The sequence below is a fragment of the Centroberyx gerrardi genome, chromosome 7 (genome assembly GCF_048128805.1).
Source record: "Centroberyx gerrardi isolate f3 chromosome 7, fCenGer3.hap1.cur.20231027, whole genome shotgun sequence".
Classification (NCBI taxonomy): domain Eukaryota; kingdom Metazoa; phylum Chordata; class Actinopteri; order Beryciformes; family Berycidae; genus Centroberyx; species Centroberyx gerrardi.
The window spans coordinates 22,873,023-22,899,739 of record NC_136003.1 but is presented as its reverse complement, the minus strand read 5'-3'; the positions used below and the strand labels follow the sequence as shown (position 1 = coordinate 22,899,739).

The following is a 26,717-nucleotide window of genomic DNA, read 5'->3' as shown; positions in this document are numbered from 1 at the left end:
GACTCCAGCACAACAATGGACAAGGTGCAGAAAGATGGTGGCCTTTCGAGTGATGTCATCCGGCCTTCTCGGCCCACTGTGCAATATGTACCAGGGGTGGAATGGTTTATGCCAAAAAGCTGATCCATTCAACACACAACCCTTTGTTTTAAACACACAAGTGAACAAATGACATTCAGTTTAGTGACGGCTAGTAAAGTCAAATGTATTCTTTATTTTTCACTTTATCTGTCAAATTCATTCTAGCACTGAACTGCATTCTGTCTGAAGAGAGAGATAAAACTCTCTGATGTGCACACTCACATATATTTCATTTCATTTCAACTGTAGCATCTTCAATGTCACCTTTTTGTAAGTTCAGGTTCAACTAGTATCAATTTGAAAAGACAAAATGCAAAACTTGTAATTATGTTAAAATGTTTTACTTTACCAAATATAGAAAACAGCAGACTGTACTGTGAGCTTTGCCAGTTGTTCCACCCCTAATGTCTACACTGTTTCAGATGGTTTTCAAACTGGCTAAAAGCTGATGTTGATATTAAGGCGCTTTTGCACAGCATCAGGAGGCTGCCATCTTACGCACCTCGTCCATCCCTTCAAACATTCTGTCATTCTGTGCAAGAGTTTCAACTTTGACACAAGGATTTGGGTCATCAAGGAGATCAAATAATAAGTGTTACCACAAAATGAAAAGGAGCACCCGTGTGAGGGTAAATGAACAGTGATAAGGAGACAAAATGATGACATATTAACTACTTTCTACTACTGGTTTCTCTTTGGTGTAATGTGACCTATCACAAAAGTAGATCATTTTGCACTAAACAATTCATTCCTGCCAGGCACCAAATTTAGCTATATTAAGCTATGCAAGGCTACAAATTAGGGATCAGTTCTTAGGGCTGCCCCCTCCATTGATTCATCAACTAATCAGTTGTTCAGGGTCATGGGTGACTAAGAATGTTTTAGTTGGCATGTCAATTCTTTTCTTCATGATTTCTATTTTATTTCCTAAAAATGTCACGTCACGGATCACAAAAACAACATATAAATGTGTACCAGGTGAGAAATAAACTTTTTTTCAGAGGGCATGTTTTGCCTCCATCTAATTTTTAGGGGCATTTTGGTCATTATTTGGGACAATTTTATTGAACTGTGAAATAATACATTTGCACTGCATATTGGTAAATAAACTAAGTACCTCTAAGATTTGCTTTAACTTCTTTCCCCGTGCTGGAAACTGGCAGCAGGTCTTACAGAAGAGGATGGTGTTGGTTTCTCCTCTCTGTCTGCAACCAGTCCACCTTCCACTGTTTTTTACCAGATTGGTTGTTTTTGTGTTTTTTTGACCCAGTGGTTTGTGCTGGTTGACATTTTCTTCTACTGCTGGCTGCATGGTGCCAACATTTTCTACTGCTTAGGGCGGTGTACTCGCTTGTTTTGATCAAAAACTGCTCCATTTTTCTCACCTAGAACACAGTAGAAAGAATCGCCCGGTCACAGGCTGCCACAAATCACCTACAGTGGCCCACGGGGAAGAGTAGCTGCACTCACATGTGAATATTTTTCAACTCAACAAATAAAATGTGAACAGGGTAAAATGCAAAAAGGGTACTCCTAATTATCAGGGCATTTTTTGTCCCCTCATTTTTTATTTCATGGCCATTTTAGGAATTTTCAAGGACATTTTTGCCCGAGTCCCTGTTAACTTCTGATCCTGATGTGTACTGACCTTTACCACTAGATCATAAGGAGTAATCTGCATGACTACATTGATTTACAGGAGGGAAGTCATGTGGGAAAAGCAATCGAACAGACACGTTGGTAAAATAGACATGGACCTCTGACTCTTAGTCAACAAAAATCTCTTTACTTAGGGGCAGCCCTATAAAAACTACATGTAAACATGACATGTGACATTTCAGTGTCTGGTAGCCCTCATTAGCTCCTATAGATGAAATCTATGTGGTTAGACAAAATACTCAAAAATGCTGAACCGTCCTCTACACCAGTCGTTCTCAAACCTGGTCCTCAGGAGCCAGAGTCCTGCTGGTTTTACCTGCTGGTTAATTGGTCTCATTCAGCCCCTGATTAATGTAAAACCAGGTAGAGCAGAAAACCAGCAGGACTCTGGCTCCTGAGGACCAGGAGAGAGAAGTACTGCTCTACACTGACTGTAATGTAGAGAACTTGCATTTAGATAAGCTCTCCACAGCACAAGCATGTCCACTTCTCATTCAGATGCTTCACTGGGCTTCTCTGCACAGCAAGAATGACCTTCAGTATGCAAGTCTACAGATGGATAATTGCTCTTTCTGGAGCAAACTGGAACATGAACAACACTGAACTCAGAGAGCAATTCTGAATACAGCACTTGACCTCACATACTGAATCTCAACCAGCGTAATTCAGTGTCAAACTGGAAATAACTTCAAAAACACAAACAAACGTACACAGGCATGATCAGTTATGGGCATCCTCAGTGTCATTGTTTTTCAAATTTTCATCCACACTGACTATGTTGACATGCATTTTACTAATCCATTATCAGGATTAATCACCGACATCTGAAAACCTATCAACCAGACTGGAGTAGCCCAGTCAGCCTCAACCCAATTTCAACCTGGTAAAAATAATTAAGTTTCATCTGAATAAGCGCTTCAATATGAGAATATTTGTGCTATTAGGCCTCTAAATGCCTAAAGGTATTACTTCAATCCAAAGCCTGTTTTTTTTTTACATTTCAATTTCAAAAACATTTCCACTGATGTAAAAAAGTGTGGCCAGAGTAGTTTGTCTGATCAGGACAAATTGTCAACAAAATTATTAACCGACTTGCATAGATATTCAAATTGCAATTTCCAGTCATATCATTTTGATAGTATTATTGCATCTACTGCCACTTAAGATGAGGAAAACTTTATGAACTATTAAATTCCTCATTAGACATTAAAGTTGTAAGGGAAAACAACAGAAAGTGCGTGCCCAAATACAACTGGACAATGTGCTTATGTAAACTGCTGGTCAGAACATGATTTTTTCACGCATTTAAGTTAATCCAAGGCAATTTTCTTCAAACTTCATCGGGCTGGGTAGAGATAATGCAGTGGAAGACTGTACGTAAACATAGCCACTAGCTACATTTACATTCAGTATACGGTGCCCTAGAAAAGCAAGTTGCAGCCTACATGTAAACATAGTCAGTGATGTATAATACAGTGAAAGTGCAGCCTGACTGAATGCCACATAACAAATTATAACAATAACAATACTGGTAAGTTGAGTGTTAAAAGCACTTGCTAGAGCATGGACATTACAGTTCCCGAGGGCTGTTACAATGCATGAAAAAAAGAAAAAAAAAATCAGCCCTGTTAAAGACCTTGATCGTGTTGAACAGGGACAGCGCTCCTGCTCCAATAGGATTGAAAATGACAGCTTTTTTAAATACTTAAATAGATATAAAATTTTGTTATTTTTTTTAAACAGACAAACTGTACACATCTGGTACCAATACATATAAAAATTACAAGTGTGGTTACTTTAGAAAGGATACCTTCTGATACATCATATCAAAAATATGCAGCTTTAGTAGCAGTTTCGTAGTTCATTTATCTGGTCAAACTTTACAATGCTACATTACACTCCAGACAAAGAAGTGAATGAGGTCTTTTCTTCTAGTCCAATGTCAATGCAGCAGCACTGAGGACATTTAAAGGACTACAGAGCCTCCAGAGTCACAAGTCGCCCACAGCGACCACTGCATGCCCTTCCTCATCTCCTCGCCTTTCAACTCTAGATCCACTTCCACTGCATCGCTTTCTTCCCCGCCACTCCAGTCTCCGATTCGAACACTTCCTCTTAGCCATCCAACAGCTCCTCGGTCCTTCGATCACTGACTTTTTAGACTCCTTCCTCTTATGCGCTTCAATCAATTTTTTCAACTTTCCCAATAATCTTCTCCTCAAAGATGGGCAAGATAGCGTCATCTTCACGTACCTCTTCGAACACCACCCCACAGTCAAACTCGTCGCTTACCTTCTTGAAATAATACCTGCAATTGGTCAGGAGTAAAAAAAACAAAACAGTTAGTTGTTCTGAAGTTGAAGGTGGGAACAAGATGTATCATCCTTCTAAGTTTAATCAAAATCAGACCCGTCAATGTCATGTTTTAAAACGTCAGAACACGGTGCCAAAATGCATCATCACTCCCAAGTTTTGTCAAAATTGCACCAGTGGCATCTGACACATTTGAGTTAGACTTTTGACCTTTAATTATAGCACCCTCACTAGGCCACTGAGAGTATTTTTTTTAACAGCAGAACACAGTGCTAAGATGCATCCTTCCAAGTTTTGTCAAAATCGGAACAGTGATGTAACAGTTATGGCCTTTCAAAGTTAGAAATTTTGGTAATTAATTGGATCTCCGTCAGGCCAATCAGTGTCAATTTTTAAATGCCAGAACACAGTGCTAAAATGCATTATCCCTGAGGTTTTGTCAAAATCAGACCAGCGGTGTTTGAGATCTCATGCTCGAGTTAAAAAGTTTGACCTTTAATTATAGTGCCCCCCTTTTAGGCCAATCGGTGTAACTTCTTAAACACTGAAACAAGTTTTATCACGTTCAAAATTAAACTAAACCCCAAACTCAAATCTGTGTAAAGCCTGACATCTAATGATAAAAAGCATACTACTGAAATGGCCATCTACTATCAGCTGATCTTTGGTGCCAGGTGATGTCACCCACCACCTTCTTGTACACTAGACGGTGACATCACCTGACACAGAAGTTCGTGTACCTATTTTGCGAGAGCTAGGTGCTATTTGCGCAAGATTTAACCAACGTACCGACATTGGACGAGCGTAATGGCGCGCCACATCTCTCAAATTAGAGGCTGCAGACTGCACATGCCGGTACTGCCGCCTTCAGATAGCTATAGGGACTTAATCAACCAAAAGGAAAGGCCCTCATACATCCTGTAAGCAGTTGGGGATGCCAGATATTGACAATAATCACCAGTAAATCTAGCCCGGTACAGCCTTACTCACATTATTGCCTATATCGCAGTAAAATCACACTTGGATGTGCATGTAAACGTGCCTACTGGTTGACAAATTTATATCAAAGTGAAACAGGCAATCATAACACACATAAAAGGGGTTTATATGATTTTGGAGAGGTTTATGTGTGTGCAGGCGGGAAAAAGTCCACTTGTGCCTAACAAAATTGCCACTTTACCAGTGCAAGACTGCGCTTGATCTGTGCCGGCACAAAAACAGAGCCCGGTGTTTTGAGCTGCGGAGATTTACGGGTTTCTTTTCTTAAATCCTGCTTGCTCATAAATTGCACGTAGCTTTTGAAAGGGATTTTTGCACCATGCGATGCACCTCTTTAACCATGTCCGCAGACATTAAATGAAACATTCATCCCAAAGCTCACCTGTAGCTCCCTTTCTTTGTTAGCAGCTCCTTGAACTGGCCCAGCGTGACGATCCTCCCTTTCACAGATGTCCTGTACGGTATCGGCTCTCCACAGAAGTAATATGCCACCGTAATGTTTTCACAAGGCTGCTTTTTAGTCGCTTTATGCCTGCCAAACAAGAGGACAGAAAATGATTGAGAACATTTCTCAGTTTTTGCATCTTTAATGTCCACACTTTTAAAAGACAGATGAAGAAATTTCTACATATGATTGATCTAATTTAGAGATTGTCAAAGGGTAAATGTAAACAGTGTGTTCACATGGACAATAAGACAGATACTCTGGAGTTTGCTAGCAGGTTAAGTGGGAGATCAAATACATATTTACACACATCCCACAACATGACACACAGTACTGTAGGTGATTGGAAGGGAAAAAACAATAACCATTATTATTCATAGGCAACTGTATAACGACAAACATGATAAATTAAAGCCAATACAGAGAAGGACAAAATAAATATATGAACATGAGATGAAATCAAGAATGAACAAGCATATCACAGTTTTTCATATGCGGCCAGTGTGTGTGTGTGTGTGTGTGTGCGTGTGCCTGCGATATGAGCAACACCAGAGGAACATCAGGTCAGGCTGCAGACAGTAAATGACAGACTGCAGGAAAAAGGGGGAAATAAATGTCTGGTAAGGTGAGAGCTGACTGTAAACTGTATTAACTAAATGGGTCTTGAGTCTGGACTTAAATACCAAGACAGTGTCTGGATCCCTGACATTGGCAGGAAGCTTGTTCTAAAGGAAGGGGGCCCAATAGGAAAAGGCTCTGCCCCCTGATGTTTTTAATTATTTTTTCAATATTTGTAATGACAAGGAGTCCTGCATCCTGTGAGCAGAGAGTTCACATAAGCTTATAGGGAGTAAGTAAATCAGTGATATACTGTGAGCTGAGGCCATATAATGCTTTGCAACTTATAAGGAGGACTTTCTAATCAATATGTGTAATTACAGGGAGAGAGTAAAGAGAGCAACCATAACCAGGGTAATGTGCTTTTGTTTGTAATTGATTCTGGAAGAAACAAAAGCACGAATACATTTTTCCAGGTTGATTTAGAAAGACACCTGGAGTGTGAAATGTATATTTCAAGGTAACAAGGCATGGGACAGGCACACATGTCCCAATAAGGACATCGACGAGAAAAGTACATGAGTGAATTGGAGCGGAGCTAAATGAGATGTACTGTCCTACACACACCCTGGTCATCACGGGTGATGGATGCTCTTGTCTTTGTCTTTTTTAAGAGGCGGTCAGCTAGAGTGGAGGCCATCTCTCTCTAACAGTCTTATGTACCAGAAGATGGACCATTTGTCTGTGATGTTATAGCCAAGTGTGGAGCACCAGTCAGCCAGACACCAGAGCTTAAGGGAATGAGTCTACTATATAGACTTCATTGCTCCCTCTGACTGGGAAAGGCCCTGAAAAGATGATTGTACCAGTGGTGACTGGGTGTGCCAAGTTGTACAATGAGACAATGTTATTCTTAGTGACCTCAGATTATTTTAGCCTGACATCATTTGTACCAACTTGAATAACCACATAACTGCATTTCTTTTCGCCACTGGCAAGTAATTAAATTTGCAGCTGCATCACTGGACCGAGCCCCTCGTACGCACTGGATATCAGCAGGCTGGTCCGATATGATATTGAGAGTGAGTCAAAGTCACCAATTACAATGAGTTTCAGATATGAATGTATTGTTTAGCCATTTGCAGCCATGAGGGTTGTAACGGTCCACAAAATGGTTTTGTGTGTAGCTAGGTTTTGAGCCTAATGTTCAGTACATGTTCAGCACAACTGGAAAAAATGAAGGCACACTCACAACTGAGTGATGTCAATGAACAGGAGTTATTCAGCACATCACTGCAGGCGATGTATGACACTCACAATGTGCAATATCTACACACGATCGCCATTATATCAATAACTCACAGCAAGCATTTGATGGACGGTGATGGGCAGGAGGAGTTCAATGTCAACCCAAACAAGCACACAATTTTCACAATATGATACTATGACATGGTAAAAAATTCATATTAAAACAGCTTTGGAAACAGTTCTGAACTGAAAGTTATTTTGGTCCCAATTTCACAAAACGATGCAGTTAGCAGCTAATGAAAGACCATTGTTGTCGTCTCTACTTCCATTTTGGCAAAGTATTTTTCAGGTTTTCAACGTTGGTGTATCAACTTCTATTCAACGTCAAAATGTTTTCTGGGCTCTTTCGATGGGAAAGCAGTAAAAAGAAAATCAAGAAGTTTAATGGAGTAATTCTTGCATAGAAACATTTTAGGTATTTCTTGTTTATTTCATGTTACTTTTAGATTATTTTATTGTTTCAGTTGCTTTTTGCCATGGTGACATTTTAGAATCGACATTGATACTTTGGCTGTTATTTTTACCAAAATAAAATATTGTATATTATGACAAGATTAGTGCCAAGTATCTTGTTGTCTAATTTTTAGTAAAAGCAAACAACGCACGAGCCACAAGTGCACTATAATATGTCAAAAGTACTACATGATAAAACTTTTCCAGATTCCAGCTATGCAGTTAATGGTGCATCCCGAATGGGGTACTGAATGGTTCCTTTAAGGATACATTACTAGAAGCCAGAAGCCGCAGACTGCAGTGATCCAGACACATGCCAAGTATTCAGCCCCGGTCCTCCCGGGTCTGACGGGCAGCTACACCCACTGGCAGCGCCTGAGTAGCTGCCTTTCATCTGCCTCTTACACTGTTCCCCTGTTCCCCTCCATCAGTTAAGTGCCCATCTGAAGAGGCAGTGAAACATCAAACAGAAAACACGTTTCTGACAGAACATCAAAAACTGGCCCTCTCCAGTACTTCAGCTAGTCGAACTCCACAAGCGCATAAAACACACACACACACACACACACACACACACACACTTCCGCTTCCTCTCTGATCCTATCTCTCTTCTCCGCAAAAAAAAACAACCAGCGAGGGATTGTCACTAGCACGGTCCGATCTACTGATATGTTTTGCACCATAAAGCCGGATCCAAGCCATTAACAACAGGATGGGTGATAATCCATTTCAATACTCTGCACTGGCTTAGCAAGCAACATGCAATGGACTATCTACTGTCTTCAGCTGATAAGGGAAATGTTGAGGTCTGTGGAGTCTAATCCCCACACATTCATGAATACAGACAAAACCAAGATATCACATTTAAAGAAACAGGCGGGGTACTGCAGGATGACATTAAAATACAGGATGCACAACACATTTAATTAGGGCCAGTAATCACTCATTATTGATTACTAGTAAGTACCCTTAGTAGCTCTACCAACACAGAGTCTCAATTTGCCTACACACACACACACACACAGCACTTTGTAGACTGCCAATGATGAGCATGGGAAGTGAAGTGGGTTGCTGTGACCTATGGGATGGGAGTTTGGAGGTACTGGGGGTGGGACTGGTAGGACACAGTGGACATACTCAGACTCGGAGAGCTCACTGTCAGAAACGGCGGGCACCACGCTGAGCGGAGGGAACAGTGCGGGCCTGACGGCAGTGCGACCCCTCTGGATCACCTCCATCACATACCTGAGGGACCGAACAACCCCAGCAGTTAGACACAGACCGGCCTGGCAGGGGAGGGGGGCACAGGCAGCTAACACACCCACACACACACCGACATTCACGGTTTGACATGGTTCACACTGATATGCAACGACAATTGCATTCGATTCAAGAGTGGCCGACGAGCACACTGGCATGAATGACAGCTTGTGCCATGTAAGCCGATCATACTTCCACTCACACAGATTTGCAGTATAAAAAAGATAACTGTTTTATTTTGAAAAAGAATAGATACAGCTTCTTCCCTTGTTGATCGAGTAAAATGGTTTCTGTTGAAAAACTACACTGATTAACAGGACAGACGGACATGTCCCTCTTACCTTTGCTTGGGTTGTAAGGTTCCAGACTTGATCTTCTCCTCCTCAAGCCGTCGGCGAGCCTCCTCCAGCTGGGTGAGGGGGTTGGGGGCTGGGTTAGGGGGCATGGTGGGATCCTGGATGAAGGGGTGAGACGGCTGCACGTTGTTCCGCACCCACGGGTGAACCGACCCCGATCGCTCCGCCGAGCCAACCCGAGATCCCTCATGGCCGGTGGTCTTCTTGGACCCTGTGGTGCTCCTAAAAACGCAAAGTCATCACTTGTTGATGTTTCAACTGTCAAACAATCAAACTCAACAAAACAAGAGCACCCATGAAGTGTAGCAGACGTTACTCACTTTATGTAAGTACACTTAATGGTATTACTGTGAAAATAACAGATAATTCTGACATCGGTGGATTCGCTGCAGTGTTTACCACTTGTATTTCCACATTTCCACAATTTGTAACGCCAAGTAGAAGAAATAGGAGCCTGCAAAAAAGTCCTGCAAAGTTTCTCCCAGTCAGCAGGTCATATTTATGGTAAATCCCATAAGACATGAACACGGTATTATGGTACATGATCATTCTATTATGGTGTAAGGGCACTAAGGCCCTGACCTTTGCACTGCTTACTTTTGGTTGCTTGTAATTGTTGGTGATGGAGGAACTGAAGCTTATTCTGCTGCATTCACTGTAAGTTACTCTGGTTAATAGTCTTCACTCACCCATATGGGCTCCTCTTATGGCGAACCGTTTCTTTCTCTCCCTCCATCATCCACAGCAGGATCTTCTGGTTTCTCTCCATCTCCTCCGGAGGCACCGGCATGTCATAGGGCCGCACTTCCTCACCTTTCTTCAACGCTCTTTTACACTGTGTGCCACCTTTGCTGCTGAACAATGGCAAAAAAGTAATGAACAATCTAGAAAAACAAAAATCATATCAGATAATATATCACATTAATGACAATGTTTGCGTTTGGTCATACCTGTAACCCACAGGCTCCGTGGGGTTGGATCCCATGCCATCGGCATAGTTGCGAGACTTTGACCCATAATGATTCTGCTCCACACCCCAGGGAAAGCTGCTGTGCACACGCATGGCTGCCTCAACCTCCGCCTGCTCTTTGGGCTTCCCCCCGGCCGTGTGGTGGACGTGGTGCACATGTTTGTGGTGGTACAGGTGGCTGTTCTCTCCCTTGGGGCCGTGCCTGGCTGGATGTTTACCCTGGCCCGACGACAGCGGCATTCCGAGTCCAATCCCTTTGCCGCCTGGGAAACCTTCTGGGGAGCGCGACTTGGGGGAATGGCGGCCTGTACCCGGAGACTGGCAGCCGGGAGTCTTCATGACCCGCTGGACGTGGTCGTCCAGGATGCTCTCAGGGTTTTCCTCATGAGCATCTCTCAGCAGAGGACCGTTGTAGGTGATGTCAGCATAACGTGAGCTGTAATGCTGGGGATAAGCACCAGGTGGAAGCCTGTGACTGGGCAATGATGTGGCTGTGGAGACGTCGACATCATCACCCTCCTCCTCCTTTTGTAGGAAAATATATAAGAACATCAATTAGAGCTACTTATTAAATATGAATCAATCATTATGGGAAAGATAAGGTTTACGAGAACTGGGCATAAAGTGCATGAGGCAAAGCACCATAAAAATTGTATTCAACATAACCAAAACAATTAAGCATTAACAGAAGAATTTCTTTTATCCTTTTAATCCTTTCAAAATTCATTTTCCTGTAATTTCCTAATACACTTTTGACATAACTGAGGTTATTTCATAAGGACGCCGACATGTTGTATTTATTTCAACCTGCAGATGGCAGATTTTCACCATGTGTTAACTCATGCCATGTCATTCTTACTGCAGAGGTTTACAGGTAGACCAAGAATAGAACAGTATCAGTCAGATTTGGCAGTACTAGGCATTCACAGAGTGCACATTTGTATTGTTTCACCTTCAAGTGCAGGCAACACAACAGTTCTAAGTGACTGTGACAGAAGCTGCTCCAGGGGGAATCATGGGGTGGGGTGGGAGGTTTGGGTGGGGCGGGGCTGCAGTTAGGCTTAATAGCCTTTGATAAGCAAGCACAGTAGGATGTGCAGTGATCAAATGGATTAGAGCAGTGTAAGGGGGGGGGTAAGAGGTGAGGCTGTCCTGGTGATGGGAAAGTGGTAGCCTGTATGCGGCACCTGGACCCCACAGCATACCAACCCTCCAACAATTACTGGAAAAACCGCAGTTCTAATTTTGCTGTGATATATTGGCGAAAAGCACAATGTCATCTCATAAAACCAGGCATGCCAATAAAATCCATATCCTCTCACCTTCAACCACTCAACTCTATTAAACAATGGCCAGGCCATGGATCTTTTTGTAGAAAGGCATTGAGATGGACAGGGCTTTTCGGGGGAATGTAGGGCATTCTTTTGGCTCAGTTGGCTAAGTACCATATAACCGTAACATTCTGGGTTCGAATCCGGCCTGGGACCTTTGTCACCCCCTACACTTGATCCCAATCGTTGCTGTCTCTCTCTACGCTCAACTATCAAATCAAGGCAAAAATGTCTCCCTCAAAAATCTAAAAATGTAGGCAACTGTAAAGAAACACATCAAAAGCAGTAAAGAAACATATCAAAAATTAGGTGGTGGGTCACAAACAATATACAGCTATTGTATGTAACAGGTATGTGAGCAAATACTGAAAATAGGACTCAAATGCTGCTAAAATGCATGGGCATACATACATGCATGTTTATGTGGATAGAGCTTAGCTGCATTTGGCCACACAGATACCAAAGTATAAATGCACAACTGTTTATTGCCCTTTCTTTGGTATTTGTCCTTTTTGAAATCAACATGATGACAAACATGCAGAGGAACAATAGTAATGTACAAATACAATAATATAATCAATGCCTTTAACAATATCTATGATTATATTAGTGTTGCTGAAGGGGAATACCAGTCTATAAGAGGATTCACATATGCCATTTCTTTGGCTAAGGACAGTTAAATCAGTATTTGTGACCATATTCTGTGGCTGGACAATGTCATTCAAAGTCATATGTCATATGACACATGAATAACAAAATGTGAGAGTTTATATTCAGCGGTATTCCCCTTGAAGATCTGAACAATCAGAAAATGTTTGGCTATGTTTTATTGTCCCTGCTGTACCTATCAGGAAATGGCTTCCTGCTTTATCCGACTGCAGTGATCACCAGTAACATCACTCAAGCTGCAGCTGCAGCAGTGTGCGCCGTATGGCATAGTTTTTATTTGTAGCATTGTCCTGCACAAAGTCAGAAACACTTTGGCAAAGAGAGGAAAGGAGAGGAGAGAGAACAAAGAGAGATAGCTGAAAGAGAACAGTAGGTGTTCAACTTCTTTTTAGCAAGCCCAATCCAAACTTTTTATTTGAGCATGTAAATAAATAAAGCCTGCACTTGTGAACATGCCAAACCAGCTCAGTTTCCAACTGCTGTGCTATTGCAAATACTGTTACAGCCCTGTGCTCACCATCCATTTTCTATTACTGTCTCATGATAAAGGCAGGCTTGAACACACTCTCAGGCTGTACCAACATTCAATGTGAAGGAGCCCACTGGTTCCTTAGATTCAAAGATATCATACTGTAAAACACTAGGATCTTGTATGCAGCAAAATCATTTGTGACTTATTTCTAATAATAATTTATGTATCTATCTGTGCGTATCTCTGCACCAGATACGGACATCTGTGTTAGCTGAGCACACTGGAAGCTATTCATGGAACCATCACACCTTCATTTCAGCCCTCGTTGGTTTTTCCACTGCCTCCCTCTTTCCAGCTGCTTTTGTTGCCATTTTAACATGGAAATCCTTGGCAAACAATAGTAGACAATTTATGAGCAGACCTTTGATGCTCTACAGGTAGCAGACTACTAGGTGGTGGCAAGGGACTTTCTGATGACAGTCTAGCTAATTTATGCAGAAACAATGTCTCTTCCTTGTGAGGAGTAATGGTGTGCGCCATGCTTGCACGCTCTCAATTATCTTGTTTGCACCAAATAAAGATCCAATTCAGACAAGCACACTGACCAGTGACCATCCTGCTGACAGAGTCTATTTACAAGTGTGATTATTCACTCAAGATCACCTTTGTGAATAGCATGCTGCTGCTCTTGAGTATGTGAATTATCCTGTGCATAGTTTAAATACAATGCCAATTGTCACAAAAAATGACCTGAAGACGACCTGAAGACGACCTGAAGACGACCTGAAGACGTGAATTCCATTCACAGCAGATCGTGTGACTGAGCGATTGCAATAGGAGTAATAAGTTCCCCATATCCCCATGAAATCCTGCTGTGGACCTTTTCCTCACCACAATAAAACCATTACATCAACAGAATCACTGACTTTTAATCAGATGGTGGAATTTACAACCTGACCTTGACGTCATTCCCCCAAAATCCCATGTGTGCTATAGCCATATAATTTTATAACACCTCTAGTATTATGGTGAAAAAGATAAAACTGAATAGTTAATGTTTGTACAAAAAATCTAATTTAGAGCCAACAATACACCATAGGTAAATCCTCTCTAAAGCTGAGCTATATATATAGGTGTGATATGACTTAATGAAGACAATGTCATTTCTTGCCTGCCTCCAGCGTTTAATAAAGGAAACCTCGAGCTCTGTGATGGAAACTCCTCTGCTTGCAGGGCCGAACCACATAAATCGTCTGCCTTGAGACTTAATACTTGGCTCCGTGAACTGAGGGAGATTTCATTTGTGGTACCGGCGAGCATTTCATCATCGTTCAAGTGACATCAAACAGGCTGCACACCATTCCAGGCTTACAAGTGGCTGAGTGTGCAGGTGCGCCATCTGATTTATCGACAAAGCCAGATCCCTGACAGGCCAAGGATGGAATTCTCCAACTGATTCATAATGTTATTCCCCGCTTAAATGGCTGGCCTCATTAATTTCATTAAGGGCAGATGAATTTAAGTCTCCTCTGTGATTGCTAAATTTAAGCGCTGCGACCAGTCATACATCCTGCTTTCCTGGCTCAGAACGGGGCTTTGGTGGCGCCCCTTGTGAGGGCCCCGCACGCGTTGATGATGGTCATCAAGACGCATTTTACTCTTCCATACAACACCAGTCACGGTCACAATGACTAAACAATTCATTTATTCCATTTATTATGCAAGTATAAACATAATTAAAATGAAAAATGAACTGTTAAAGAGCCCAGCTTGAAAATTGTCCAGTACTCCTGTGTCCATCTTTCATAACCAGGATATGTCCAAACAGCTTAGGCCAGGAGCTTTTCACACATTTTGTTCTTGGGATATCTGGGATTTCAACCATGATCAGGATTTAAAAATGATATGCTAAGTAGAAATATATTTTTTGCAATATAATACAAATTTCTTATAAAGCTCCCAAGGCGGGGCTCCAGATTTCAAGTCTTTTTCCTCAGTGCAACAAATATTTTCAGTTGGTGGCACCAGAAAATAACAGTCATATTCAGATCCAGATAGTGCTTCACATGACTTATTCGTTCACATGCCTATGTGACTATTGTATTGATTGAATAAAAGTAGCAAAAGTGGTAATAGATAATGAAGCAGACGATTTATTTTATTCTGGCGCTAACTGGGTAGTGTATCGGGAACCACCCCGCGATTTCCTATGCAGGAAAAACCCTGAAAATAACATCAGATGCAGGTGTAGCCCACAGCAAAGAGATGTGCTTCAACGTCAATGAAAGATAGTTCATAAAATAGTAAGGGCATACCAGTCGTACTCTCTTCAGCCGCTCCTCCAGCTTCTCCTGAGCCTCCCTCTCCCTCAGTACTCCTTCCAGTCTGCTGATGAGCTCTGCGGCAAACCTCTCCGGCTCCACGTGTATATCCTTTGGTATCCGGTTTGTGCGCTGGGGAGAGCAGGCAAGTGTATTATTATCATCTTTGGTGTCTGAGTACAGGGGCAGCTCTAGGACTTTGCACTGCGCTGATCCCTTACATCCTGTCAGTGACCGTAATAAAAGACTAAAACATAACAGGAGGAGGAAACATAAAGCCAGAAAGTATCTAGCGTGAAACTACCCAAGGGATTAAAAAATAAAAATGAAGTTGCAACAATAGTTTATATCACAAGAGTACCGCTGAGGCTTACTCTTTCAGATTTAGTGATGCATTTCTATTTTCACATTGAAAGGAGCTGAGACTATATATTCACGCGTTACTGTAGAATGAAGAGATTTTTCTCTTTACCATTTCTATCAGGGTTGATACAGATTTTCACTGCTGAGTTTCAGTGACATTCCCATGAGTTCTCCACCAGGAAATAATCTCAAAAACATGTCGCCTTACAAACTCTATTGTCACATCCATGTCTTCTTATTTAGGGTGTCTTTGTTAGCCGGGACAGCAGTTCATTTCAAGCTAGGTTTGACAACGTTAAGTTTGTGTTTTAAAAATGACAAAAAACGAGTAAATGTTAAAAAATCTAATTACATACGGCATGCATTGCAAAATGATTGGGGGAATGTAAACTAGACAAAGTCAGTAGCAAATGGGCTGTAACTCTAAATGACACTCCTTTAAGTACATGCATGGCACACTATCTCTCCTGCTGGCATGCAAGATTTTTGTTTTGTACTGGTGTCAACTCTGAAAGCTGGGACCTCCTGATTGAGAACCAATTCATTCAAATAAATAGCCAGCAAAATTTTCTTACTGCCAGCGATTAAACTTAAGACATGATTAATTTGTTGGGGCAAGGGAAAGGCAGAGTTACGCTTTAGAGATTTTTGCTGTACTGTGCAGTCGATGCACGCATCCTAATAGGATGCAAAGTGTGGAGCTTTAATTTGACTCTTTACTCCAAGGCCTAATTAGGGCCGGGGTTCTCCTACCAAGAGACAGAGAGCGAGCTGCAGAGTGAGGCATGGGGCTGTCACAGAGGAGCATTCATGTCTGCTAGGCTTCAGCACACACAGCTTAGGAGAGCATCAAGCAGCATTTAGACAGCCTTCTCTTTCACCATCAGCTATTCTTACACTCCATCACAGGCCCTGCGACACAGCGGGGCTTAAATATGCACTTCTCCAATGGTGGAAGGGGAGGAAAATGAAGCAGAGGCAGACAGTTAAAGAGAGAGAGGTGTAGAGGCAGAAAACAGAGAGGGAAGGGGAAATAACCCAAGAATAACTCACTGGAATATGAGGTAGTGGCACTCGCCCATTTGCTTTGGCACTTTCGTGCATCTCCCGGCGATGCTGTTTGCGGTATCTGTAGGGTGGAACCCCATCTCTGGAATTAACAACAAAGACATTTTCATAAAACATACTCATGAATAAACAACACAGGCAGCTTTGAAGTTAAAGCTGAAATTTTCCCACTGCATTTTTGCCTAAAATGAACACTTAGTAAGTCTTGATTAATCAAATACACTAGAATATCTATTCTCACTCATGATCATGATCGCTCCTGCACCAGAAGTGGTCTGGCAGATTGCAGTTACATGTTGACAACACAGCCATGAGTCTGTTTAATTCCAAGTGGTAGTGGTCATGCTGGGTTTCTAGAAGCTCTGCAGCAATTAGCTGATAACAGCCTCTAATCCATTCAGCTTCAAACACGTTTTTGTCCAGCTGTGCAAGCTTTGATGTTTCTTTAGCATATTTCCCCAATGCCATCTAGACATTTTTTGTTTAAATAATCTTGATTCACCAATGCATGTCTGGTCTGCACACTTAACTGAAATTGAACTCCTGCTTGCAAGTAAATACTGATGAAAAAAATACCATTGGTTTCAAGCATGGGGACTAACACATTTATCTTATCTATGAAGAGAAACAAATTCTGCTTTGTTCACCCTTAATTAAGAACTGCGACTATGAAGAATCTGTTTGGAAACATTTCAAATTAGTTCCTCGTCATATTTGCAAAAGAGGTCAGTAGGTTAGCATTTTAATTTTAATTTCATTAGAGGTGAATTGTAAGAGTTCATGTCTGCTACCTTGTCTTACCACAGAGTTTAATGCTGCATAATTAGCATCAGAAATCAAATTCAACAGCTTGGACTGGTTTTCCTAATGAGCAGGTGGGAGTTTTGTTGCTGCTCCTGTTGTAGAGGAGGAGAGCAGGGCAAACGGACAGGAGGCGCTATTTGGAAAGCAGCTACAACTTGGTGCCACTTATTTCTCTCTTATAAGACACAGCTGTCTTCTAACTAATGACTGAACATATTTCTTAGTTTTGTTTCTTTCATTTTGATGATAAAAATCTGGTGTTCCAGCTGAAGATGCAGCCATGTGATTTAGGAACTGGTATAACAACTTGTGTGTTTGTCTGTGTGTGTGTGTGTGTGTGTGTGTGTGGGATGAGGAAATACGTACACACTGCTGTCAGTAAGGGAGAGTGTATCCGCGTCGCTGGACATGCTCTGCTGCTCACTGTCGTTGGCGCTCGTGGCAGGAGCCATAGCGTAACCAGTGTTGACATAGTACGGGTTGATGGGCTCCCGCCATGGAGCATGTCTGGAAAAACAAACAAACATGTAAAGCAAAGCGCTGAGGTGCAATATTTCCTGTGACTGGTTTAGAATTCATTTACCAAAATAGACTGTGGTGCGACACCGGCTATTAAAAACAAGCTGTCACTGATTTATAAATGGTATGGAATAGTGGTATATTGATATTTGGTATAAACCTAAATTAAGAACATATTGTCTTATTAAGAATAGCTATATCACACAAAATCTGTCCAGAAGCCAAAGCTTTCACTGTGCACAGTTAAGGTCAGAGACTATTATCTATAGAAACTGGAAGGTTCAGTATTAAACAGAAGATGGACAGAATTTCTCATGTGATTTGGGGAAAAGCTGAAAATGAAATTCACTGTAAGTTTTTTCGTCCTTCATGTGATAAGCTGACAAGTGCGCTTGATACCAAATGGCTTCTATTTCTGCTAATTTGTTTTAGTTAGATGTTCATGAAAGACTTGATATATGCTTCAGAGAAGGTGGATTCTATGCAGCAACATTTTTTGTATGATATCCGAGTTTAGAAACATGTTATACACAAATTGCAAGATGACATGGACGTGTCTTGCAAACCACTGATATTCTTTGGCACGCACTTCTCAGTTTCCATGCAATTATCCTGATTTGCATCCTTCAGAGTGTCTAAAGAGAGGTAGGGAGGCTTAATTTGACACATTTACAGTCTCAATCATTGACTCAAGCTCACTGAACACATTTCTTAAAGTTCTCCGTACACATGAATTATAGATCTTTGTAGGCGTCCTCTCTTTATATTTAAATTGGAATTCCCCGAGGCGTTTACTACATGCTCTCTCCCTGTTTGTAATGCAGAAGCTCCAAGAGTTCAAAACGAAACCTTTGCTACCGAATGATTATCATTAGCATCTGCATTCTACAGCAGTGAATAATTAAAATGCTACGTTGGTGAAGTGATTTCAGACAAGAGAGAAGTGCAGTCTATGGGAAATGGCTTTTAGGGATGTGATTACAGGAGGCAAAATTTCTGACAACAGGAAATAAAGACAAGGGGGGGAAAAATCAATAAAATTTCTCTGGGCAATAAATTGCCCAATCAACCGATCAATGCAGGGCGTTGAGATGATTCCTTGAGCAATATTGTCCTACAGCGTTGCCCGAAGTTGCTTTTAGTTTGACACAACCACAAATACTTGATAACAGAATCGTGCTGAACAGTGTTTATGTAGCTTAGATGGTCCAATACAGGAATTTTTATGAACTGATTCTTTATCACATTGTTTCCTTACTTATCTTCATCTTGCATAATAACATCATACTTGCAAATATAAAACAGGCTTATGTTAATACAAAATACCAGACACTAAAAATAAATAAATAAATACATTATTTAAAATATATAGTAATAACAGCTACTATGAAAATACCAGCTCACACATCAAGAGAGCTTGTTCACTTTTGCTGTCCAGGCAGTAAGACCACGGCACTAGCACTAAAACGTCACATAAACTTTGTAACACTATAAACAGAAAAGAAAAAAAGTCAACATCGTTACACAGTGATAGATGCAACAAAGACGTTTACTGTTCATGAATGGTAAGCAAGAGCTCATCTAGTGGCTGCCAAGCTGAAAGTTACTTGTTTCAAACGGACTAATAGAGATGACTATATGGATGACTAATACGGACTGGCTAGATCATCCCATCTCCTCCCACACCAATCCCCGATAGAATCACACGATCGCTCCCTCCAGCTTTCAAACGTTTGTAGACCCTCTGAAGAAAGTTACATTTGCATTCACAGTTACATTTACCTCAGCGCTGTCTATTTTATAACTGCAGGCCTTGTTATCTGCATCAAGTAATCAGTGGCACAGCTAGCTGTTAACAGTGTGTGTAGATTTGGCGAGCCTACTGCAGGTGGACTGTCATTCAAAACAGGAAAGCACCTTAGCAACGTTTGTCCTTCTATAATCTATGCAATACATATGCTCAAATAGTTCCTCACAGCTGGTTGACACATCTGTTTTGGCTGTCATTTATTCAATCTACAATAAGACTTGCGACTTATATGACATGGCTGTGTTTTGTCAAGCATCCACTATATTTCAGTAGGAGACTTTCCAGGGCGTCCTGGTGGCTCAGCTGCCTGAGGCTCAGTGCCATGTAACTGGGTTTGAATCTGACCTTGACCTTTGTCGCATGTCTTTCCCCTCTCTCTCTCCCCCAATCTTTCCTGTCTCCCTCTACTGTCAACTATCAAATAAAGGCAAAAATGCCCAAAAACCTATCTGTAACAAAAAGTCATGTAAAAAAGAAAGAGGCTTGCCTCGAAGTCATGAAAAACCCCAAGTTGATCCAGATGAGAAATGAAAATCTATGATTTTGCTCGCTGAAAAAAGTAAACTTTTAACTCCCAATACTGAATGAAGAACACTTATTTTAGGCATTATATTCATGCCTAAATGATTATGTTGATTTGAGAGAAAGATGGAGCAACAACACAACTGTTCATGTTATTCCATGTTTATGTCTGAACTAGGTCAGGTTTAAGCTATATTCATCAAACACACAAAAGCTATGAAGTCTAGCTTTTAGAGTGCAGCTCTTACCTGAATGAGAACAAACAGTGAGATGCTCACATTTCAAAAACCTCCCCAAACATTAATGAAAATCACAGGTCATTCCCTCTCAACTAATTTGATCTTTTAAAGCTGATCTGAAAGAGTATTTAATGTCCTTTGTTGCCTGTCTTTTGAAGTCATCCGACACAACTGATGTAAAATTTAGTTTCTTAAAAACCCAAAGGGTAAAGCTAAAAGGCAATTTAAAAATGAAGCGCGTCTTTCTGTAATTCCAGCCAAATGCTTGATTGCTGAAGTAATAATTTACAAATCACCTCAAAATTGCATTGCACTCACAAGAGAGAATAGAGTCAGATGTAGGGTTGAGTTGAGTGTTTCTGTAGCTTTGAGATATCCATATCTTTCATGCGGTCACATGCAGCCCAAGATGGCAATAAGCAAACTCTTGATGAGAGGACTGCCCTAAGTAACATGAAAGCAGTTGACAAACTATCAAATACTATGAAAATGTAACAGGGTAAAACTCTTCACCCTGATACCTGCTCCTGGCAGATTTTCTCGGGGGGGAAAAAAGAATCGATGCATCTTCAACTTAAGGTTTTGTCTCAGCCTGTTGTGCAAAAAGTAGGTCAACTTCTAGGGAAAATATTCCTCATCGTCAATAACTGCACCATAGCGAAGTGGGTTTTTGCCCAAAAATGAAATATTAAGAAAAGAAATGAAGGGCAACTGAAGCTAGGAACACCTTACCCTTTCCCACAGCTTGGAGTCTTTACAGGTGTCTACCTCAAGTGGAACCAGATACACTATGATTTCTTCAAAATGTATTGATAGCCAACTTGCTTCAGATTGCAAGGCAGATAATATCCTCATGCCGGCCAAAAGAGCCCAGATGTTTCTGAAACAAGTACACAAGTAATGGATTTTCTTTCACTTTTTTTCCAGTAAAAATGCATAGGCCTACTTGTACAATTGTTTCAAGAAGAAAAAAGTGTTTTTTGCACAGACAGCAAAAGGCATCATTGTGCCAGCATCATGGTACAATAGCTGGTGAAAACATTCTGCAGCAGACCCATATGAAGCCATGTTGACTGGGAGGTTAAGCGGAAAGCCCACCTAGGACAAACAAACTGTTTGTTAGAGCTTTTATTTGCAGCTATCGTAGGCAACATTTATTGTATTGTGTTAAGCCATCTATCTGCAGTGTATTGTCTCTCTGTCAGTCTGACAGTCAGCTGAGGTGAATTCCTGCCTCTCCTCATGTCACTGACTCTGTAGAAGAGATTCAGCTGTGGAAAAGTTGCTTTAATGATTGGTAATTATGTGGTATAAAATCAAATTTGTTATTACCAACCAACTGCAGACTGAGTAATATGTCAGCTACTGCATTAGGATGTTGAATCACCCTGTCAGGGTTCAGTTTGTGACAATGATCAGCTCACTGTACATTATCACTGACTTATTGACCCTTGAATGAAATAAGGGATACTAGGTGACAACCTACATGTTGTGTATTGGATGTCTTCATTGTAAGTGGGCTTAATCCTTTGCTGAGGATGTAATGTTACCATAGTAGGCCTTGCTAAGTTTATGTTATCAGTGACATTAGTTGTTAAGTTGTAGTAGTGAGCGATTATTGGTGGTTTGATTTGATCTTTCATTGTTATATTTTAATTTGCCAAGACGCTCACTAAAATACCCACAACAGCTTTTAAACCTGTTGTAGTGAGCTGATGTATGCACACTAGTATCAAAGTTTTATAATGTGGCCATAATGGTGCCGCCAATTGCGCCAACATTTTCATTCTCTTTGATCTCTTCATTTGACACAATTGTTATAGTGTGTTGGAGAGGATAGTTAAATGCCACACAATCTTTATGGCTAAACTCAAGGCATGCCCAATGTTTCTCTAACTGATAATGAAAAGGTGGAAAATAGCCTTGAAGTATAAGGCTGGTGTAATTTTACTTTATTATTGCATTATTGCATTAGATGCAATGTCTAAATCGACCAATATATTTGCCACAGTCAGAAGCTACAACTGTCTGTTCTACAGCAGGTTTGCCCGACCTCCTGGAAGTCATAGGCTAAGTTAGCTAGCTTTATGCTAAGCAAACAATGCTTTTCTCTCTTCATCTGTGTCTGTGGGCTGCGCCCCTTTATTGAATTAGCTGCACCCTGACATAAAGTCATTGGTCTAGAGGTGCATGTAGTGCTCAGTGAAACAAAGGCATGATGAAAAACTGAGAATCTAAACAATTTCAAGAAGCTGGATAAGTATCTCATGGTTTCTGTCAATGTCAATGTTATGGAGCATGGTTAAGCATGTTTATGTCAATTAACCCTCCCAATGTCATTTTCCTTTAAATACATTTTTCAGGTTTGCATACAAATAAAATTGTTTTGTTTTATGAAGACATAGGACACTGTTTCTTAAATCAACAGTCCAGTTCACTCTCCATTCAACAACCCAGCAAAAGTCTCTTCAGAGATTTATCTAAAAAATTAACAGGTAAAGATGACCAAATGTGGCTGTTTGAGTTTCAAGTTCATATTTACAGTGCCAAATTCAAATGGAAATTCAATCAAGTAGTTTGTTTGTCTAAACTAATTGTCCTATTGAATTGAATATGGGATAATCAGACACATTCAATTTTGCAGTAGATGCATGATGATACGTAGCTGGATTGCTAAATCAGACCATCATTTGCTGTGTCAAGTGTACAGCTGAATCCCCATGCACTGAATTTAATAAATGCAGGAAATAGATGTGTAATTGGCCCATTTATAAACATGGCACTGGTATGAAGCCAATACTGACATGTACTAAAATGATTAATGGTGGCATCTGACTGTAAGACTTTTCAAATCCTACCTGACAGTTAAAAAGAAGGGAATATGTTCAGGCTAAATGACTGGTCTTTTCCAATTATCTTGTCATGCCACAGCAAAGGTGCACATGCAAGGCATCAAAATATGGTTGGGAAAAATTGATCTGCAAGGATCCCACACAGCATTCATCGCAAGACAGTCAAAAACAGATGACTAGCTGCATAGTCATTCAGTCATTCAGCTAAGTAGTTGCAAAGATCAAAGTTAACCATAGAATTTACATCAGACCACAAGATATTTCTGTCAAAACCAACTTGTGTTCAATTAAACAATGAAGAGTACGCTGAATTTTAATCTGAGCATATCCCTACAATTATGCATCTACAGGCACATTGAACTGACTAAAAACTAACATTAGCAAGCATCAGCAAACTTTGCATTGCAGAGATTATAATAACATCTGGCTGAATTTACCTAGACCTCCCACACTGAAACTGAAATGCATTTCAAAGCAAAGCAAAGCAAAGCACACACTGCTGGCAAACACACAGTCACAACTTTCACTGCAGTGACATACTCCTTCCTCTCTCTTGCTTCAAAGAAATCAAATATTTTTTAACACTATTAATCAACTGGGTTGCGCACCATAGTTGCTTGATTGAACTTGGGTGCCCAGTCTAGTGTTCTTGTCAAATTCAATGACAATGGCATCCTTAGGCAATGAATGAGAGTAAATCATGAAATATTTTCCTTATTTTCATTTTAGAAGTATTTCCTGAGGTAATCCCATCACCTAATCACCCCAGTCCTGCACATGGGTTACACGCCCATAGGCTCTCATTTGATGTGGTCTATGGATTCAATGATTGTCTGCTTGCATAGAGTACATTGAATACACCAGTTAATTTGAAATGTGTTGCAATTTTAATTCTTTTCCTAAACCAGGTTCAAGCTTACATGCTGGATCTGTCTGGACTTCATTCATCAAACAGTTTATAAAGAACATGATTACCCACCAAGAGACAAGTGGGGTTTGACTCAGCTGTCTTTCATGGCTTTAGGAAAGACAAAATATTGCATTAGTATTGATTCTTACAAAAAATGGCAGGGGATATTGCAAGTGTGCCGCCTTTGTTCTAGAGAGAAAACACATGCTCCGGCGGTGTTCGTTTCCAAGTATACTGGAGTTTCTCATGATTTTGATGATCACTAATTAGCCACACGCTAACCAAATTCGAGCAGGACATATGATGTTTTAGGTTGTAAATGGCATAATGGGGTTAATTCTTCCAAGGTCACCACGGATCTGCATATTCATGTATAAAGACCATGCCACCTGAAATACACAAAGCTGAGCAGGGGATTTTTCCTACAAGAAACCATGTTTAATTTCAGCAAATATAGATATGGACATAATAATAACAGTAACTGTGTTTTTGCTAAACAAATACAATTTCAAGGGAAATGACTGGCTTTGGAAAAGCATAAGCTACTCCTTTAAAGAAACTCATGTAGAGCTCTTTCACTAGAAAGCCCTGTCCTATGGGAAAACACATCATTCACTGAGTACCTGCACAAGGAAACACACAGAAACCTCTGCCTCCACTTTCTAACAGGTAAAGAAGCTCCTGCAACCTCTGACATTTCCTCACCACCATAAGTACCAGCCACAGATACTTTCGAGTCTCTTCATACACCATCTTCCTCTTATCTTAAGCTGTCTGTTTTTGCTACACTCCCTTTTCATCTCAAACTTCAGGCAGCACTCACGCGGGAGTGGGGGGGCTCAAGGTTTATTTCTAATTCAGCAGTTTGCAGAGAATAGCTGTGTAGTTAGAAGCTGAAGTGAAGGTTTTCTAGATGGCTGGGAGGGATTTACCTGTACTCGTGACTGTCCTGGAATCTCGTGCTGCTGGCAACCCGCTGTGGTGCCGTCTCCATTAGCAACTTCTGAGTGAGCCGGTTGCTAGGTGTAGGGTCACACTCGGGCTGCTCCTCCAGCTCTTGGTCACACCTCCACTCCTCATCTTCGTTTAACGTCGGCAGATACCCCGATAAACCCTTTCCATTCCCAGAAACAGAGCTCTGATCGCTGTACAGCTTGGGGCTCTCTCCCCCTGTCCGGGTATATTCCAAATATATGTCAGACTTTAGAAATAAAGGGTAGGTGTTTTCCTCCATCATAGTCTGAATCTCAGTCTGAGCCTGGTCAAACATAGCTGGATCAATGTGGAGCTTCATCACGCAGTCTTTGATGAAGCACTTGGTAGCTGGTTTGATCTGTCTGGAGACAATTCCATTGTTGTCCAGGATGTATTTCTTATAGATTGCTTTTGCCAGTTTTAACTTCTTCTCCTCATTACCCTCATTAGCCTCGAGTTTGCGGAAGCCGCTGCAGGCAAACCAGAAGTCCAACATATCTGCACACTCCTCCTGCTTGAGGAACGTCCTAAACAGATGGATGCCATCCTGGTCGTCCAGCAGTGAGTGAAGAGATTCTGCCCACTTCAAGTAGGGCGGTGTAGGGGAAGCGCTGCCCTCCGGCTCGTAACCCAGGTCCAAGTCAGGTCGTCTGGGCGTGGCAACAGAGGCCTCACTTTTGAGGCTCTCGTTCTTTGAGGAGTAGACGAGGTTGCTGTGCTGGCGTCCATCACTGCACACTAGCTCGCCTTCTTCCCCAGGGACTGGAGGTCTGGGGGCATCCTCAGTGAAGCTGCCTCCCAGGTCCACCAAGTAGCCCCCCTTGTCGCTTACGCTCATAGTCACAGCGTCCATACACCACGTCCCCGTAGAGCCCACACCGCAAAACAATTAGATCCACACCTCTACTTACGCCACTGCAAAAAAAATTCTCCTGCAAGGGGGGAAAATATACAATGAGATGCAGCTTTGTTAAATCATCCAAATGTAGACTAATCCTAACCTTCATAGGCCACTATCAAGACATCTTACAACTCATTCTCAAATACTTGTTTAAAAAGGCTTCTAATGCTGCAATTTATTGATAGCACTAAGTTCAGAACTAAAATAGATGGTACTTCGTCTGGAGTTCACAAAAGGTTCATAATTTAAGAGGAAAATCCACCACAATAGTGCCATAAGCAATATTAGCAGGAGACTAGTATTACATAGGGACTTTATGGAATTCTGTAGTTTGGGTTTTTATCAAATTGTCCTGACAAACTCGTCATGCGGCCAGATTCCACTTGAACATTAATATTAATGCAAATTCTTCATTCATTTGGGGCTCAAGGGAGCGATCATACCGGAGGCTTTGAAAATGTGAGGCAAACTATTCTGGAGCTGTAGCTAGCAAGCAGTTTGAAGCTCGACTTCAAATACAGCACGTCCCGCACTGCTACACTGGTGATGTAGGCTGTTT

At 41.2% G+C, this 26,717-nt stretch overlaps 1 protein-coding gene across 2 annotated transcripts in view; it reads right to left on the bottom strand.

Annotated features, from left to right (window-relative positions):
- Positions 1 to 1,124: 1,124 nt before the first annotated feature.
- axin1 (axin 1) overlaps positions 1,125 to 26,717 on the bottom strand; it is a 28,287-nt gene continuing 2,694 nt past the window's right edge. Inside the window, exons 2-10 of one of the 2 annotated variants that reach the window (XM_071925719.2) lie at positions 25,215 to 26,189; positions 17,797 to 17,937; positions 16,612 to 16,708; positions 15,190 to 15,327; positions 10,383 to 10,927; positions 10,122 to 10,286; positions 9,418 to 9,654; positions 5,435 to 5,584; positions 1,125 to 4,048 (exon numbers count right to left, since the gene is read on the bottom strand). In XM_071925719.2, coding sequence (XP_071781820.1) covers positions 3,922 to 4,048; positions 5,435 to 5,584; positions 9,418 to 9,654; positions 10,122 to 10,286; positions 10,383 to 10,927; positions 15,190 to 15,327; positions 16,612 to 16,708; positions 17,797 to 17,937; positions 25,215 to 26,110 — 2,496 coding nt within the window. In that variant the 5' untranslated portion in view covers positions 26,111 to 26,189 and the 3' untranslated portion in view covers positions 1,125 to 3,921. The remainder of the gene's footprint in view (positions 4,049 to 5,434; positions 5,585 to 9,417; positions 9,655 to 10,121; positions 10,287 to 10,382; positions 10,928 to 15,189; positions 15,328 to 16,611; positions 16,709 to 17,796; positions 17,938 to 25,214; positions 26,190 to 26,717) is intronic. The other variant, XM_078284910.1, reaches the window with a different exon arrangement.